At 41.0% G+C, this 15,786-nt stretch overlaps 8 protein-coding genes across 8 annotated transcripts; 3 read left to right on the plus strand and 5 right to left on the minus strand.

Moving 5' to 3' along the window:
• Positions 1–84: 84 nt before the first annotated feature.
• Positions 85–1,781, minus strand: BCR41DRAFT_318193 (Ribokinase-like protein). The gene is made up of 5 exons (XM_022021307.1): positions 1,587–1,781; positions 1,398–1,502; positions 1,202–1,282; positions 960–1,077; positions 85–849 (listed from the first exon to the last, which is right to left on the minus strand). The coding sequence occupies exons 1-5, from the start codon at positions 1,741–1,743 to the stop codon at positions 240–242; spliced, it is 1,071 nt and encodes a 356-aa protein (XP_021885248.1). The 5' UTR covers positions 1,744–1,781; the 3' UTR covers positions 85–239.
• A 464-nt stretch (positions 1,782–2,245) lies between these two features.
• Positions 2,246–8,731, plus strand: BCR41DRAFT_318195 (UDP-glucose:Glyco protein glucosyltransferase-domain-containing protein). Its single transcript, XM_022021308.1, has 17 exons — positions 2,246–2,456; positions 2,565–2,936; positions 3,031–3,431; positions 3,524–3,755; positions 3,869–4,302; positions 4,404–4,480; positions 4,575–4,817; positions 4,911–5,151; positions 5,250–5,680; positions 5,798–5,925; positions 6,044–6,169; positions 6,313–6,555; positions 6,680–7,264; positions 7,349–7,538; positions 7,642–7,824; positions 7,948–8,340; positions 8,432–8,731. The coding sequence occupies exons 1-17, from the start codon at positions 2,308–2,310 to the stop codon at positions 8,675–8,677; spliced, it is 4,674 nt and encodes a 1,557-aa protein (XP_021885249.1). The 5' UTR covers positions 2,246–2,307; the 3' UTR covers positions 8,678–8,731.
• A 3-nt stretch (positions 8,732–8,734) lies between these two features.
• Positions 8,735–9,172, minus strand: BCR41DRAFT_346928 (hypothetical protein). The gene has a single exon (XM_022022986.1). The coding sequence runs from the start codon at positions 9,133–9,135 to the stop codon at positions 8,794–8,796; it is 342 nt and encodes a 113-aa protein (XP_021885250.1). The 5' UTR covers positions 9,136–9,172; the 3' UTR covers positions 8,735–8,793.
• A 249-nt stretch (positions 9,173–9,421) lies between these two features.
• Positions 9,422–10,823, minus strand: BCR41DRAFT_346930 (DNA repair protein Nse1). The gene is made up of 5 exons (XM_022022987.1): positions 10,681–10,823; positions 10,414–10,535; positions 10,208–10,285; positions 9,928–10,100; positions 9,422–9,816 (listed from the first exon to the last, which is right to left on the minus strand). Exons 1-5 carry the CDS (start codon positions 10,799–10,801, stop codon positions 9,450–9,452), a joined length of 861 nt encoding a protein of 286 aa, XP_021885251.1. The 5' UTR covers positions 10,802–10,823; the 3' UTR covers positions 9,422–9,449.
• Positions 10,824–10,943: 120 nt separating this feature from the next.
• On the plus strand, positions 10,944–11,955 carry BCR41DRAFT_346933 (hypothetical protein). The gene is made up of 4 exons (XM_022022988.1): positions 10,944–11,281; positions 11,376–11,500; positions 11,602–11,686; positions 11,774–11,955. Exons 1-4 carry the CDS (start codon positions 10,961–10,963, stop codon positions 11,834–11,836), a joined length of 594 nt encoding a protein of 197 aa, XP_021885252.1. The 5' UTR covers positions 10,944–10,960; the 3' UTR covers positions 11,837–11,955.
• Positions 11,936–12,760, minus strand: BCR41DRAFT_346934 (peptidyl-tRNA hydrolase II domain-containing protein). Its single transcript, XM_022022989.1, has 4 exons — positions 12,683–12,760; positions 12,550–12,572; positions 12,341–12,455; positions 11,936–12,210 (listed from the first exon to the last, which is right to left on the minus strand). The coding sequence occupies exons 1-4, from the start codon at positions 12,731–12,733 to the stop codon at positions 12,034–12,036; spliced, it is 366 nt and encodes a 121-aa protein (XP_021885253.1). The 5' UTR covers positions 12,734–12,760; the 3' UTR covers positions 11,936–12,033.
• A 304-nt stretch (positions 12,761–13,064) lies between these two features.
• Positions 13,065–13,565, minus strand: BCR41DRAFT_392863 (hypothetical protein; the record flags this gene model as incomplete). Its single annotated transcript, XM_022028510.1, has 2 exons — positions 13,065–13,369; positions 13,547–13,565. 2 exons carry the CDS (start codon positions 13,563–13,565, stop codon positions 13,065–13,067), a joined length of 324 nt encoding a protein of 107 aa, XP_021885254.1.
• On the plus strand, positions 13,547–15,389 carry BCR41DRAFT_383916 (male sterility protein-domain-containing protein; the record flags this gene model as incomplete). Its single annotated transcript, XM_022027515.1, has 4 exons — positions 13,547–13,751; positions 13,851–14,133; positions 14,228–14,680; positions 14,805–15,389. The coding sequence occupies exons 1-4, from the start codon at positions 13,606–13,608 to the stop codon at positions 15,387–15,389; spliced, it is 1,467 nt and encodes a 488-aa protein (XP_021885255.1). The 5' UTR covers positions 13,547–13,605.
• Between the last annotated feature and the right edge of the window lie 397 nt (positions 15,390–15,786).

Consider the following 15,786-nt stretch of genomic DNA (forward strand, 5'->3'; position numbering starts at 1 on the left):
CAATGTAAAGTTAGCAAAGGTACTTGTTCGTAATCTCTCTTCTTGATGTTTGAAGATCATCAACGGAGGGGTCGGAAATATTCCGCCGTCAAAGGTCCATTCTTTTACTGGTGCGCTTATGCTCATATGATATGGTATTAAGAACAAATTCTAATATGTATGTCTCTCTAGTCTAAAATGAAGGGGAGATATCTCTGTCATCCAAGGGGGCGTTTCTAATTTAATACATTCTTCTGTCTTTACACTCTATGCAGCTCGATTGCTACGACCTCTTCTTCATTCGGCTGCTCAATATCTTTCTTGCTCTGGATCAGACGCAATTCGCATCGTTTTACCACGGCAGCAGATGATGCCTGCGCCTTGTCAATGGGTTTCCCTGTGATCTCTTTTTGCGCCGAAAATGTTCGCAATACCACTGCCTTCATTGTTGCAACCACTTTAAGACTCGCCTTTGCAAGAGGCGTCACATATTGTGCCTTGGACTGCTCGATTCCATTTTGAGCGCTGCTTGCTTGAGTTTCTTGGAGGGTCTCATCCAGTCGAGCGAGAAGTAATGCTGAGAAAAGATCTCCTGTTCCTGTGAAGTATCCGTCGTAGGTTGGGAACCCAATTGCAAATACTCTTTGATCTTCTTTACTGCTGCAGACACAATACATCGGCAAATTATCTGCTTTTTCGCCTTGCTTGCCATGCGGCTCTTCGTTAGATTTTCCTTCAGTATTTGCAGCAATATCCTCTGGAGACAGAGAGACGGATGTGATGACTACATTCTCTACTCCAGCAGTGTGAAGTATATCAATTGCCTCCAAGCACGACTTGATATCAGTAATCTTTCGATCTGTAAGCACTCTATGTTATTGTGCGGAGAAGGATTGTTCAGATGTATCCATGCTTAATACAGAAATACTGAAAGCCATTTGTTTAAATAGAGCGAAGCACAATAAGGGCGGTAAACTTACTCTGCCTCAAACTGATTTGGGGTAATGGCATCCGCGTACTTCATGAGTTTTCTGTACAAAGGAATCACATCTGAATGGACGTATAATTGTCCATTGTCACCCATAACCGGATCGAGAACTATTTATGTATTGCAAAAGATGTTCCTCTTCACACTCAGCAAATTATCTAAAGGCAACAAAGTGGTTTTTACATTGTAGCATCTTTTTTTTTTTTTTTTTTTTTTTTTTTTGCTACTCATTACCAAAGAAAGGGTCACCAAGAGCCTTCAGTTGTGAAATGATTTTAGTTACTGCGGTGAGGTTTTGTGCACTGCCAATATATCCTGAGGAAAAGAAAAGTTTAGAGAGCCGATCTAAAATACAACGAATCGGGTTGTATCCTCAAACGCCATCGTTTATTTTCTTTATACATGTTGATGCTTGTCATGCCAGACCTACCTGTCAACAGGTGTGTGTACTCTACAAGTCCATTGATCTGGAGGCCCTCATATAACTTCATAATTTGAGAACCTGTAACTCTCTCACCAGTCCATGATGGATAGCCTGAAAGGGGCAAAATATATAAAAGAGACATTAGTAAGCGTTGACAATCAACATGGTTGGAATGACATGAATGCAAGGACGGACCTGTGTGATTAGAGAAATTGACGGTGTTAAGAACATCGACGTCGAATCCGAGCAATTGAAGAGGAAAAGTAGCAGCTTTGTTGCCACAGTAACCCGAAACGATATGTGATTGGATACTGAGGACACGAGGGCTAGGTGTAGTAATGGTTGAATGCATGTTTAATGGTTCGAAAAAGGGATGCAAAAAAAAAAAAAGGATTGATGGACCAAAGAAATAAAGATCTCATAGTTCGTTTTGTGCTACGCAGTGACACCATGGATCAGTGCATTGAGAGAATAGGCTCAGCATAAGAACGTTATAAGTTTACACATTTATTTATTGGTTATTGTATTGAGCATTTTGGAATAATCCTTCGACACAACTTGCAGTGTTAAACAATGGGTCATTCACAAAGAGGCTCGATTGATAGCAGGGTTTGAAAGACATTGATATTGCAGAATAATGAAATGCATTGACTCTCCCACATTCCCTTGGACGCCATATTCTTACAATATGAGACGCGCCACTGCCAATGCCCTACTGCCAAAGGGAGATGCAGTCACATTTAGGACGGCCAATCGCGACTGTCCAACGGATGTTCGTTCTGGCGTCAATTAGATATGTCAATGCTTCCTTGGAATATATTCGAGTCATCTTTCTCTCTTTCTTTCTCCATCATTTACTGAAAAGGAAAAAAAAAAAAAAAAGAGATAAAAAAGAAAAAAGAAAAGAAAAGTCAGCATGCGTCCTCTTGGGTCACCTTTACGGACATCTGTCCTGGCCCTTGCCTTGGTCACATTGCAGGTCATGACCCATGCAGATCATTCTCCTCCCATCCAAGTTTCCATTCACACTCCTTGGGCCGCACCACCTTTGCTGCTTGAAATCCTGTATGATATCGGCCACATACTATCAATTGCGAAGGTTATGACGCGTCATTTTCCTGTTTATCTAACCCCAGCCTTTTTTTCTCTACTATTTTTATGTGAATATTCTAGGGAGGCTGTGGCAGTGGAAAATAGGACTTCGTACTACCCATTGATGCGTCAATTGACCAGCCCTGACTTTCTGAAAACCGTCAGTTCCCCTCAGGACCTTTACGGCAAGAGCTTGGAAATCATCCAGAGTCAAGGTCATCTCCACCGCCAGGCTATCTCAAGTTTGAAATGGTCACTGGCCATGCACACTACAGCTCCATGGATCGAGGCTCACTACCACCTCTACAACTCGACTATTGTACCTGATAGGGCCTCAAAAGGCGGATTCGACCCTAATTGCAATGTGTGGGTAGATTGGTACGATCATCAGGTCTGTACAGCATCCGAACTCGAGGCAATTGTCGCAAAAGGACTTGATCAGTATTCTAAAAAGTAAATATTCTTCATATGGACATTGTGGATAAATGCTGTCAAAAACTACAGTGTAGGGATTTACACTAACGGCCTCGAAACATTTGACAATTAGAGCAAGTTCAAAGCCGACAACAATGGATCTAGACCACGTTCAATCATCTCGGAACGACCCTTCTCTCTTTACCATTTTGTATGCAGATGTTTATGATGGTGAATTCACAAAGTTCCGGAAATACCTAGACACTCTTGCTATTGAGCATGGCCTGCAATACTCGATCAGATACCGACCCTCCGTTACCAATGCTTCTGAACGTCCGCTCTCTTTAGCAGGATATGGCGTCGAGCTAGCGCTCAAGAATACCGACTATATTGTTATAGATGATAGGGATCTTGGACATAATGATGATGATAGCGCATTTGGACAGACTGTTTTTAGTGCGGACACGGAGCAGATCCTCTTTGAAGGCGAGGGACCCCCATCAGTTGAGCCAGTCAGTGAGCAGGATCTTCCATGTAGGTCATAGACTCGGTTATAAGCGAAAAAATCTATCGAATCCACGATACCATAATTTGGTGATGTTAACCTCATACCTACTTTCATCCAGCATTGGACCAATTGACGGCACAGTTTGTTCTTCAGTCCGAGGACCCCCTCAAAGCTCTTGTGGCGGTTTCACAGGACTTCCCAAAGTATCAACGCAAGCTTTCAAAAATTACTTTAAATGAGACATTGAGTAGAGCTTTCTATAAAAATATGGAGACAGCAAGTGGTCAGAACAGCCCAAAAATATGGCTGAACAACCAGCCTGTGCCGCACCACAAGATGAATCCTTTCAAGTATGCTCCGAAGCATAATGCTTGCTTACCATTTTTATCACTATAAAGATGTACAGGGATTCGTTGAGGATTCTCTTACTAATACTCCATCAATAACTTGAAACGCAAACTAGCCTAATTCGTCTGCTCCGTCGTGAAAGAGATGCAATTGGGTCTTTTGCAACCATTGGAGTGTCCACCAAGAAGGCTGTTGACTTGCTGACTGACTTCACCTCTGCAGCTAAGGGGGATTCTGGGGCCGAAGTCCCCACGGGGGTTTTTGATGTGCGAGACAAGTCAGAGGAAAAGGACCTAATTGTTTGGCTTAATGATCTGGAGAAGGATCAGCGATACAGAGGTTGGCCGGGGTTAGAAGCGCTCTACAGACCCTTATACCATGGTCAGTTCCACCAGATTCGGAAGAATATCATTAACTCACTGCTGGTCCTAGATCTTAGTTCACCTCGATCACTCGAGGTTATCGGATTCGAGATCTTTAATTTTATCCAACGGATGGTGCCTTTTCGATTCGGCGTTCTCCCTCTAGTTAAAAGTGATAATGGCGAAGGTAAATAGGACTGGATCAATTCAACGGTTTTATTTTATTGTAAATTATTACTTCTAACAATGGTATCATGGTGTTTCCTACCTCTTTTCTGTTTACCATAGATGTCAAAATGGCAATGCTGTGGAGGCATCTAGTAAGCCGCCATGGTGTAAGGGGCGGTATTGAGTTTGTCAAACAGGTATGATTCTTATTAGTCCCTTTGTAAGACGCATGTCCATCAAAGATATTCAACAGGTATACTCAAAGTACACCACTATATGCTTCAAACCTAGACCATCATCCTTCATGTACAAGCAGGTGATGACATCCCGAGCGCTGCGCGCAAAGCCTTTGAGGCCTCGAGCAAGCTACCCAAGCTCAAAACATCGGAAACTCCTGAGCTGATGTATGATGAGGTTATTGCACCAGATTCAATCTATCGAGTCTGGCTCAAGTCTGTAAGAGCTATGGAAGAACAGATTGGGATCACCGCTCCATCGCATTTCGTCAATGGCAAGTTCTTTGCATGGCATGAGGTACACTCCCTATCAATTTATCCAATCTTCGTACATCTTGATTTTATTCATTGCGCAGGTTTTCATTTCATCCTTTACCATTTATTTTAATAGGACCACAGTCAACATTTAATGAGCCAAGCACCTCGACAGACAGGCTTTTTGATCAGTCGTTTAATGCAAGGAGAGTTGAACGACAGTGTTGACGTGTATGAATATTTATTAACTTTGCCCGGAGTGCATCCTCGCCGTAACCCCTATGTCTTCGTTAGCGATGACGCCCCCCCCAAAATTATTGATCTTGTTCAAGGTCAAAAATCCCCATTTGTCGACAGCCTATCCTATTTCACAGCTGGTAATTCTATACTTTGATTTATTTCTGCCATTGGTCCTGTTATACATTCATTTATAGCTTATTGTCTCTAACGGAAATTTTCTTTGCTTCTGATGTAGACGGAAGCACAGACCAGGCATTGACACTTCACATCGCCGCTGACTTTGACAGCAAGCAAGGATTAGCAATTGGGTTAGCAGCCTTGAGTGCTCTAGAGGCTAACGAGTATCCAGTTCGACTTGCTTTCATCCAGAACGGACAGTATTCAGAAGAAACATTACCTTCTCTTGCAAACTTTGTCCGCCAATCCTGCATTGACAGAAAGATATTACCCCTAGGATTTTGGAGGACTCTTTTGCAGGGAATCAATGATGGACAACCATTCTCAGAAAGCTTTGTGATTGCAAGCGGTGACCATCCTGAAATTGCAGCAATCGCTTTTGAAGGGACAAAGGGGTTAGAAGAACAGAGCGACCGAGCAAGGCATCTGTTCCTGAAAGACACGCTTAAGGCTAATGAAGGCGAAGCTTATATCATAGCCAACGGCAGGGTATGCTACGAATATAATGAATATGGCTAGCATGTGGAAAAAGGAATTTGGGGTTGGATCGTACTGAACTTCTCGCCACTCTTGAAAAAAAAAAAAAAAAAAAAAAAAAATCACTAGGTCGTTGGCCCTATCCATGATACATTTGACGCAGATGATTTCAGGTTGCTGATCAACTACGAGAAGGAGCAGCGTGTTGAGAAGGTTAAGAAAACACTCGAAGACGCACAAATTGCTACGACTTCTAGGTACGAAAAAATACATCTTTTTTTTTTTTTTTTTTTTTTTCTAATTGTTTTTGGTGTATATAGTTATGAGATATTCCAACATTCCATTCCTTTTTGTAACTCTTGCTTGGTTTATTAGCAATATTATGAAGGCGTCTTCGATTCTCTTGCGTGCTGGCCAACAACCGGATCAGGGTCTTTATGATATTAACCAGCCCTTAGTGTCCAGAGAACGTTTCTTTGAAGAGTTGGATTTCGAGCACGCGTAAGTGTTTTGTTTGTCAGGCAAGAATCTGGCTTACTTATAATGCCAACTTTATTTCTTTGCAATTGATATATACGGTTTATCATTTCTCGTCCTCACCTCTTTTTTTTTTTTTTTTTTTTTTTTTGTAACTCTTCTTCTAGTGGATTTACGGTGAACCCCACTGTCTATGCTGATAATGACCCAATCCTATTCCACTTCACTGCTATCCTTGATCCAGCAAGTGAATTGACGCAGCGCTGGGCGCCTATCCTAATGGTGCTTTCTCGACTGGAGGATGTTAGAATTGACGTTATTTTGATGCCTCATCTCAAATTGAATGAGGCGCCTATTAAGAGGTTCTATCGCTATGTGGCAGAGCCTGAACTAAAATTTGATACCAATGGGTAAGTTTTATTCTAAGAACAAAAAAAAAAAAAAAAAAAAAAAAAAAGGCACTGTGTACAACGTAAAGAATGCTATGGATTCGGTTACTTATTTACTTATCAATGCTGTCCGGATTCACTTCAGTGAGATTGTCCCGCCTTCCGCCTATTTTGCTGGGCTTCCCGAGGCTACACTACTTACATTAGGTGTTGATGTTAACCCTGCTTGGGTTGTGATGCCCAAAGTATGCATTCACGATCTCGATAACCTCAAGTTGTCAAGTCTGACAGGATCTGCTCGCAAATCTGGTGTAAAGGCAGAATTTGAACTGCGTCATATCCTAATTGAAGGGTTCGCGCGTGATTTGACGCAGCAGGCTCCACCCAAGGGCGCTCAGTTTATCCTTGGAACCAAATCGGAACCCCATGTGGCAGATACACTTGTGATGGCCAATATGGGCTATTTCCAGCTCAAAGCGAACCCCGGTGTTTGGGAGATGGTTTTGAGGCCTGGTCGCACGACGGAGGTCTTCTCGATCGAGAGTATTGGAAGTGAAGGTTGGGTTATCGGCGCTGGCATCAAGAATGATAAGCGAGATCTGGTCATTGCTAATTTCGAGGGGTTAGTTCTATATCCTCGTTTGATCCGTAACCCTGGTATGGAACAGGCCAATATTCAAGATGAATCATCTAATAGAAGTGGTGGAATCTGGGACTCTATCAAAACAACGTGAGTGCCTTTGCTTTTTTTTTTTTTTTTTTTCCCGGTATCGGCCGAGTTCATTCTCTCAGCTAATTTTATGATGGTTTCTAGTCTCAAGGGATTCACTGGTAAAAATGTCAAAACCCGCGCCAAGGAAACAGCAGATATCAACATTTTCTCTGTTGCGTCCGGACACTTGTACGAACGCTTCTTGTCAATCATGATCCTCAGTGTTATGAAGAACACAGAAAGCCGGGTCAAGTTCTGGTTCATTGAGGACTTCTTGTCACCATCCTTCAAGGTGAGTAATGTCGTTGCTTTGTTTATTCATTTTAAAGATTTCTTTTCTCCGATCATAGCCTAATCTAGGCCATCTATGGTTTTAATGTCTCCTCGATCGTCAGGATTTCATCCCACACATGGCTAAGAAGTACGGCTTTGATTATGAGCTGGTCACATACAACTGGCCTCATTGGCTTCGCGCACAAACGGAGAAGCAGCGTATCATTTGGGCATACAAGATTCTGTTCCTTGATGTCCTGTTCCCCTTGGACCTTGACAAAATCATCTTCGTTGATGCTGATCAAGTAGGTTGTATTTCGCTTTAATGTATAACAAAAAGAAGATTTATTATTATTGTTATCATTTTATCTTTTTTTCACCCTTTAATAACAGGAGATACACCGATACTTCATTTTTGTAAACATTAGATTGTGCGCACAGACATGAAAGAACTAGTTGACTTGGACTTGCATGGTGCGCCATATGGCTATACACCCATGTGCCAGGACCGAAAGGAGATGGAAGGGTTCCGATTCTGGAATCAGGGCTATTGGAAGGAACATCTCCAAGGGAAGCCATACCATATTTCTGCACTTTATGTCGTTGATCTAGTCAAGTTCCGTCAAATGCAGGCAGGCGATCGTCTGCGAAACCATTATCAGCAATTGACTCGGGATCCACATTCGCTTGCGAATCTGGATCAAGATCTTCCAAACAACATGCAAGCAGAGGTCCCCATCTTTTCATTGCCCCAAGAGTGGCTATGGTGCGAGACTTGGTGTGGCGATGAAGGCCTTGCAAAAGCCAAGACAATTGATCTGGTAAGTTGGAAAAAAAAAAAAAAAAAAAAAAAACTTTCTTCAAATGCCAGGTATTCATGGTTAACGATAAATATTATTGGATTATTTATAGTGCAACAACCCTCTGACTAAAGAACCCAAGTTGGACCGAGCAAGACGTCAGATCAAGGAGTGGGAGAGCTTGGATAATGAGGCCACAGAGTTTGCGAAAGAAGTGAATGCTAAGCTCAAGGCGGCTCGTCAGACTCAGCAGCAGCAAGCATCATTAGAAGATATTAACATCTCCAACAACCAGGGTCAGCAAACAATGCCGTTCAAAGATACGGAGGGGTCACATACGACTAAGGATGAGCTTTAAATAAACAATTTCTTAAATAGTTTCTAAGTGAGAATAAATAAATATGAAAATGGTAAACTCTTGTATTCAGATATATCTTTTATTATATATATTATTGATACTAATCGCAAATATTCTCACTTTTTATTTTCTGCAATATTCGATGTTGAAGACTGCTTCGCCTTTGTGTTTGCTTGGTATTCTAAATCCCTAGTACGGCTTTCTTTGACTAATCTTCCAATCTGGGTCATAGTGAGGCCACCGGGTCCCTTGATCTTATCTGGATCTAACGTCTTTGGACTGGACTTTTCTACAGGTGATTTGGTATGACTGGTGAATGTCCTTGCTGTATATGAAGCGTTGGTTATAGCCCAGGCATCAAAATACTCTCTCCTCCTTGACGGTGTCATCACAAGGCGAAGATAGTGAGATGCATAACGTGAGAGAGCATTAGCCCTTGACAATTCCGAGGCATGCATGAAAAGACTTTTTGACGCGAAGGTCACAATGGAAAGAATGCATAAAAAAAAAATCGAAAAATATGCTCGTGGCTTCGCCCTTGTCTACGTATTCTTATTTTCTCATTGTGCACATGCACACTGCTCACTCTGTGCAACAATGTCTTTAAGAATCTTGTTCACAAGCTAATCTTTACTTGAATTGGTCAATCTATTTGCGATTCTTTTTTTTTTTTTTTTTTTTTTTTTTTACTTTTATAAAATACATTATATTATATGCGAAAGGGATCTTTATCAAGATTGTATGCAGATGAATATTATTATAGTGGCTTTCATTATTCTTCATCTCTTTCTATATCTTCATCCTCATTATCACCAGCTATTGCAGCAGCTCCATTTGCCGTCCTCCTCGCTCGTCTCTGGACCTTGGATGGCGCTGACATCTTATCGGAGAGTCCAATTAAGACTTTTCCTGACCACGCACTGTGACACGTTGGGCAGACTGGATTATTCATGTTCCTAAAGTATGTGGATGCACAATGTTGATGCAATCTGGAAGAGCACGCAGCAACTGAACAACGTTGACCTTTTGTGATAATCTCCATGCATAATGTACATTCCTGGATCTGTTCTCCATATGTTTCTTTGAGGTATGTCTGAAGTTCAAGTAGTGATCTCATCGACAGAGAATATGCACCTGCACTGATGATGTGCATTAAAAAAAAAAAAAAAAAAAAAAAAAAGCCAAGTCATATTAATGCAAGATCAGTAGAATCGATAAAATCCAGCAGAACGAATAAAGACATTACATACGCCGACTTGATAAACCACTTATCGGCAACAAATCTGTCTAGTAGAGCCTCCGCATCTCGCTTTGTCAACACCAGCACTTTATTTTCCTTGTTCTTGAGATGTCCTGCTTCATGTAATGCAGCTGTAGCACTGATGCAATATGTCTCGTCGTCAGCCATCACTATTGCATCCAACTACATAATAGAACAACGATCAATAATTGATTATAGACTGTGAGCAGCTTGTCAATCCAAACACCTTTAATGTTACTTCGTCCCTTCCATATCCTGTTGGAACCTACTAGGTGCTTAAAGTACTCTAGCTCTGTGGGAGTATACCCTGTTGCCACTTGGGCAATCTTTTGGCCATTGGTATTTGTCTGTTTTCAAAAAAGAAGAAAAATAATGTCGATGTAAAATATAGGAAATGCGTCAAAAGCAATGTATCAAGCGCCCGGTGACCCGCTTTGGATATGAATGACAATACAGCAACAAAAGGGGTGCTTACAAGCGCAATAACAGGTGTTCCTGTGACTTCATCCTGTGCCTTGCGAAACTCTAGCTCCACACTATTAAGTCCTGTGTTCAACTGATCTACAAAGTCAGAGAATTGCTCCCGATCGAATCGATCTATGCAATTTGTACAAAATCAAGCAAGGTTTTCCGTTAATCACACTGTAAAAGATATTGTATAAAAAGGGCTCCTGATTCATTAGTATATTAATTTGCCACTAACTTTCTTAATAACAGTAATAAAAATAGAATTAAAACATGCCATTTGTAGCCTGACAAACTCTTGCATAAATGTCCAAAGCAACTACTTCGGTCATAATTCGGCGAGACATTGCTGCTTGGAGGAACAAGCGATGTGTGTCTGTGAATCCCGAGGCGACCATGGTGGATTTGCAAGGTGAACAATAGCTGTAGTGAATTGGGAAATGGAATCTTTCCTTTCATTGAGAAACACGACATTTAGAAAAGCCACAGAGATGTAAGGTCCAGAAGCTTTAGCTCGCAGACGAATGTTGACTCGACATTCCTGTCTCGACATTAATATGAAAGAGAAAGATTTGCTCACAAATTTCCTTGTAGGAAATGAGCTACACGATGTCGTGACTCTAAATCAGTTCATTCAGTTTTTCCCTAGTCAGTATCGCTCGCACCCAGAAGTGAAGGACCTCTATCGAACCTACCTAAATGCACGGCATCAAACTAGGACAAAGGTCCGTAAGAATATCGACATTGAGGTCAGACGGAATCCCCTTTTATTAGATTCAAACAGTGGACATGATGTGGACACCTCCAAGACACTAAGACTGCATGATAATGGGGATATAGACAGGGGTATCTCCACAGATGATGATGTGGACATAGAGGTATTGATGCCGTATTTGTTTACCATAAAGATCAATAAGCACAAAGCTCAAGCCTGACCGGTTTGGTTATGACATTTATTTAATTTGATCATAGGATGTGGATAAGCACCTAACCCTGGACCAGGCGATTCAAGAGCTGATTCAAGCAGAGAAGATCTACAAACGAGAGATCACGCAATTGGAGCAAGAATGTAATGATTTTGCAGAGGAATTTCAAAAGTAAGCAGAAATAGCCATCCCGTCTCTATTGGGGTTTATTTCTTTGGTATTTTATTTCGTCCAGATGATTTGATACGAATATTGTGTGTCGTTCATTATAGGCTTGACAGGGAGATGGAAGGGGTTCAAGTCCCTGGACATCATTTAAATAGCCTACGCGAGGAATCCCTTATGAAAGACATTCAGGTAATACACATTATTGCTTTGTTGCTTGATTGGTATAATTTGATGAATCAACCTTTGCTGAATATGTATCTGATTTTTGAATCATAGAAATTGATTCAATTATGTGACTCAATCACAGACAAAATCCCAACAGATTCTTCAATGGATTAAGGACCTTTTATGTAGAGCCATTTTTATCCCTTTTTGTTTGTATTTCTATCCAATATTACCATGTATTTTAGTATAAATAAAAAAATAAAAAAATAAAAAGTCCGTGGTTATGGACATGGGTGCATACACCATTACATTGCACTATCATGAATGTCTTATGGATCACCATCAGGCCAAATTATCTTTGTTGTTGAGAGTTATGATCTAAATAGAGAACATTTTTTGAAAGCGTCCTTGACTTCCTGATTCCTCCGGATAGGCGAGGTGGAGAGACATGTGAGGATATCTTCAGGCTGTTCTCTCCAGGTGACATGGGGGACGTCTAATGCCGAAAGGCTCGCTGCTAGAGACTCCAATTGTGGCAAGTTTTTGACCTGAGATTCATACGGAAGATAAAACCGAGTATCAGTATAGTGTGGTTAAAAAAAAAAAAAAAAAAAAAAAAAAAGACATTGATACGTGCTTGCCCTCCTTACTCTTCTCGGAGAGCATTTGAACACGTACTTCGAGAACAACCTTGTGCATGTTGTTCAAATCTGCAAGATATTCACGAGTATCTTTCAGCTCTTGAGTCTTGTACAAGACTGCTGTGGAAGCATGACAAGCTTGAGCAATTACACTGACATTATAATAATACAAACACTAGTTGATCAGTGCTTGAAGGCGCAATTGCTACTAAGTAGGGTACTTAATAAATTAAGCACCATCATTACCTGCCCGTCGTCCAGCCAAGCGTCTATTGGATCCAGTGGAGGAGTAAGTACATATTAAACTCTCAATCAGTGAATTAATAGGCGCGTTTGATGAACATGACCAACTGCTCACTGGGTAGAGTAGTACGGATACCTTGATCAAATCCTTGCGGATGACTATGAACATAGTCAGAGGGTCGGCCATAGTCGGTATCTTGCTTGTACGTTTGTAAACTGTTTTTTTTTTTTTTTTTTTTTTTTTTTTTTAACTGCAAACGAAATAGGAAAAGAAAAAACGTCATGAAATTCCAATGGGAAATAAAGCCAATGTTTGTCTGGAAATAGGTCCAATTTTTTCTCCATATTGAAATCCTTTTTTTTTTTCATTGGCGGCAGTGACCCATATTGATGTTCAGTCTTCTTCCAACAAGCCGAATTTTTTCCGGATTTGTGGATTTTCACTTCTATTCATTTCAATTCAATAAATATATCAAACTTTATTTCTTCTCATTCATTTTCACTCATTCTGATTCACTTCATGTCATATCGCGATATTCGTTAAATAGCTCCAATTGCCTTTGAGCTGCAACCCAGCGTTTCAATAACAGAGGGTCATCGATTTTGCCCCAAGCATCCATAAATCGCTGAAAGTTTTCTTGTAGCTCCTCTTTGTTTATATCTTGGTAATCATTTATCGTCGGACTGGATGGAGGTGACTCGAGCTCGTCTGATAGCCCTTGGGGATCTGAGTCAAGAACACTGGATTCGTAGTCAACACCATCTTCGTCATCGTCTAGATTATCGTCCTCGTAGACAATACTGTATGTTCCTCTCGAGTCCTCTACATAGCAATAGCAGTAAAGTTCCACCGGTATACTTTTATTTAACAGTAGATGAATAACCGATCAAAGGTCGCTTTTTTGGCTTGAGTAGTTTTATATTTATGCGCTATGGACAGTAAAGGAGCTCTATCCACCGAAGAAAAAATTTATTAAAAAGGGAGAATTCCTAGACAAACCATCGGAACAAAGCAACATATCCTCCAATCCTCTAACCTATCCTCATTATAAAAAAGAAATGTCACCTCCACAAAACAAGTATGGGCCTGCGAAAGCCATTGAATTTTATAATAAAAACACGGTCATCTTCTTGACAGGTGCTACGGGCTTCATTGGCAAGGCCATCTTGGAGAAGCTACTGCGTTCTTTCCCCCAGATCACAAAGTAAGTGCCCTTTTCTTTTGCTTTTTTTTTTTTTTTTTCAAGTATCAGGTTCGACTGTAAGACAAGCGTTAATGTTTTGTTTTTTTATGAAAACATCAGGATCTACTTGCTGATCAGGGTCTCGGGGAAGAAGACATTGAAAGATCGTATTGAGAATATATTTAGCAGCAGGATTTTTGATACTGTCAAGTCCCAATTCTCAAGTGCTCAAGAGTTTCAAGAAAAGATTGTCCGCAAGGTTGTGCCTGTGAAGGGAGATATTTCTGCCAATCATCTGGGTCTCTCAGACGAGGATATGGCTATGGTCCAGGAAGATACCACAGTTTTCATCAACAGCGCTGCCTCTATCAAATTCAATGACCCGTTGAAGACTGCCCTTGAGGTAAAATATACGAAATACAAGAGTAACAATACCTGTCAAACAACACGCAGTAGATAACTTATTTTGTTTTTCTTTTTCTTTCTTTTTCTTTCAGATAAATACAAATGGCCCTCTCCGCATATTCGAAATTGCCAAGGGCTGCAAAAATTTAGCTGCCATCGTTCATATCTCGACTTGCTTTGTCAACGCACCCATGTTTGAGCAACATATTGACGAAATCATCTATCCGCACCCACTTGGTGATGATCCTGAAGCCATCTATGATATGCTGTCCACCAAGATGTCCTCCAAAGAGATAAAAGATTATGAGGAATCTGTGGTCCTCAAGGCTTACCCCAATACATACACATTCGCCAAGTCCTTGGCAGAACATTTGATAAAGAGCCGATATAGGGATATGGCTCTCCCTATTGTCATTGTCCGCCCTGCCATTGTCACTGCTGCCTACAAGGAACCAGTTCCTGGATGGGTAGAAGGGTCTGCTGCAACCAACAAAGCGATTGTGGCTGGTTCGATCGGTCTAATTCAAGAATGGATCGGTAACGAGGTAATTAAGCAGAAGTCAGTAAAAAAAAAAAAAAGAAAGAAAGAAAGAAAGAAAGAGCGCTATATTTATCAAAGTCAAGGCAAATATTGATGAGTGTTTCTATGTTTTCACAATAACCTTCTAGTCCACTAAAACAGACCTAGTTCCTGTCGATTTTGTGGTCAAAACGACCCTTCTCTCCGCCACGACTGCTGATCGCACACTCACAGAGCCTCGCATATATCATGTCGGCACCAGCTGTATTAATCCCATCACCTGGGGTGAGTTTAAAACGTATTTGAATTCATACCTTATCGTAGCTGGACCACCAAGTCAACGGATCTCAGATGACATTCGGTGCGATTTTTACCTTCCTGCAGAATTTGAACGTCGATTTGAAGCCCGCTTTGGAGAGCTGATCCGAACTTTGGATCAGCACAAAGATAATGAGAAGCTCAAGCGTCAAATCATCATGGCAAAGAATCTGATCATCGACTTCAAAGCCTTTACCTTAAACCAATGGTTCTTTGATGTGACCAATACATTGGCCCTTGACGATGCTGCACCTGAAGAGCTCAAAAGCGAGCTCAAGAGCGGGCTCAAAGAAGGTATGGATTGGCACAGATATATGGTGTGCTACGCCTCAGGCGTGCATCGCTTTATTCTAGGTGAGGAGGTCGCTATACCCTATGGAATGGTCGCAAAAGAAAAGATCACGGGCAGACTCTAGGGTTTTATATATTTATTTATTTACTAGGCAGGCGATCCGTGGCTTCGCTCACGGTCGCCCCGGTCTGGTGCTTTGATTCGTTGGGAACAGTGGTTTTTTTTTTTTTTTTAAAGGAAAATATTAATAGATAAATAACAAAATAAAGCAGAACCGCTGGTTTTGTCTTTGCACCAACGATACACGTCCAACAATTTGCATAGTTTCTGACAATTAGATTTTGGGAAATGTGTTGAGTCCAAGGGTTCTTACTAAATGAATTGCAGGTACTATCTGTTAATATGTAAGGCATTTAAAGTTAGTCCAGAAATTCAGGGACAAGAGATTAGGTAGAAAGGATACAGGAGACGGAAATAAACAGAACTTACAAATTCTTGTGGGTGTGCCGGCACCCAAATAC

The sequence above is a fragment of the Lobosporangium transversale genome (assembly GCF_002105155.1).
Source record: "Lobosporangium transversale strain NRRL 3116 chromosome Unknown BCR41scaffold_4, whole genome shotgun sequence".
NCBI lineage: Eukaryota > Fungi > Mortierellomycota > Mortierellomycetes > Mortierellales > Mortierellaceae > Lobosporangium > Lobosporangium transversale.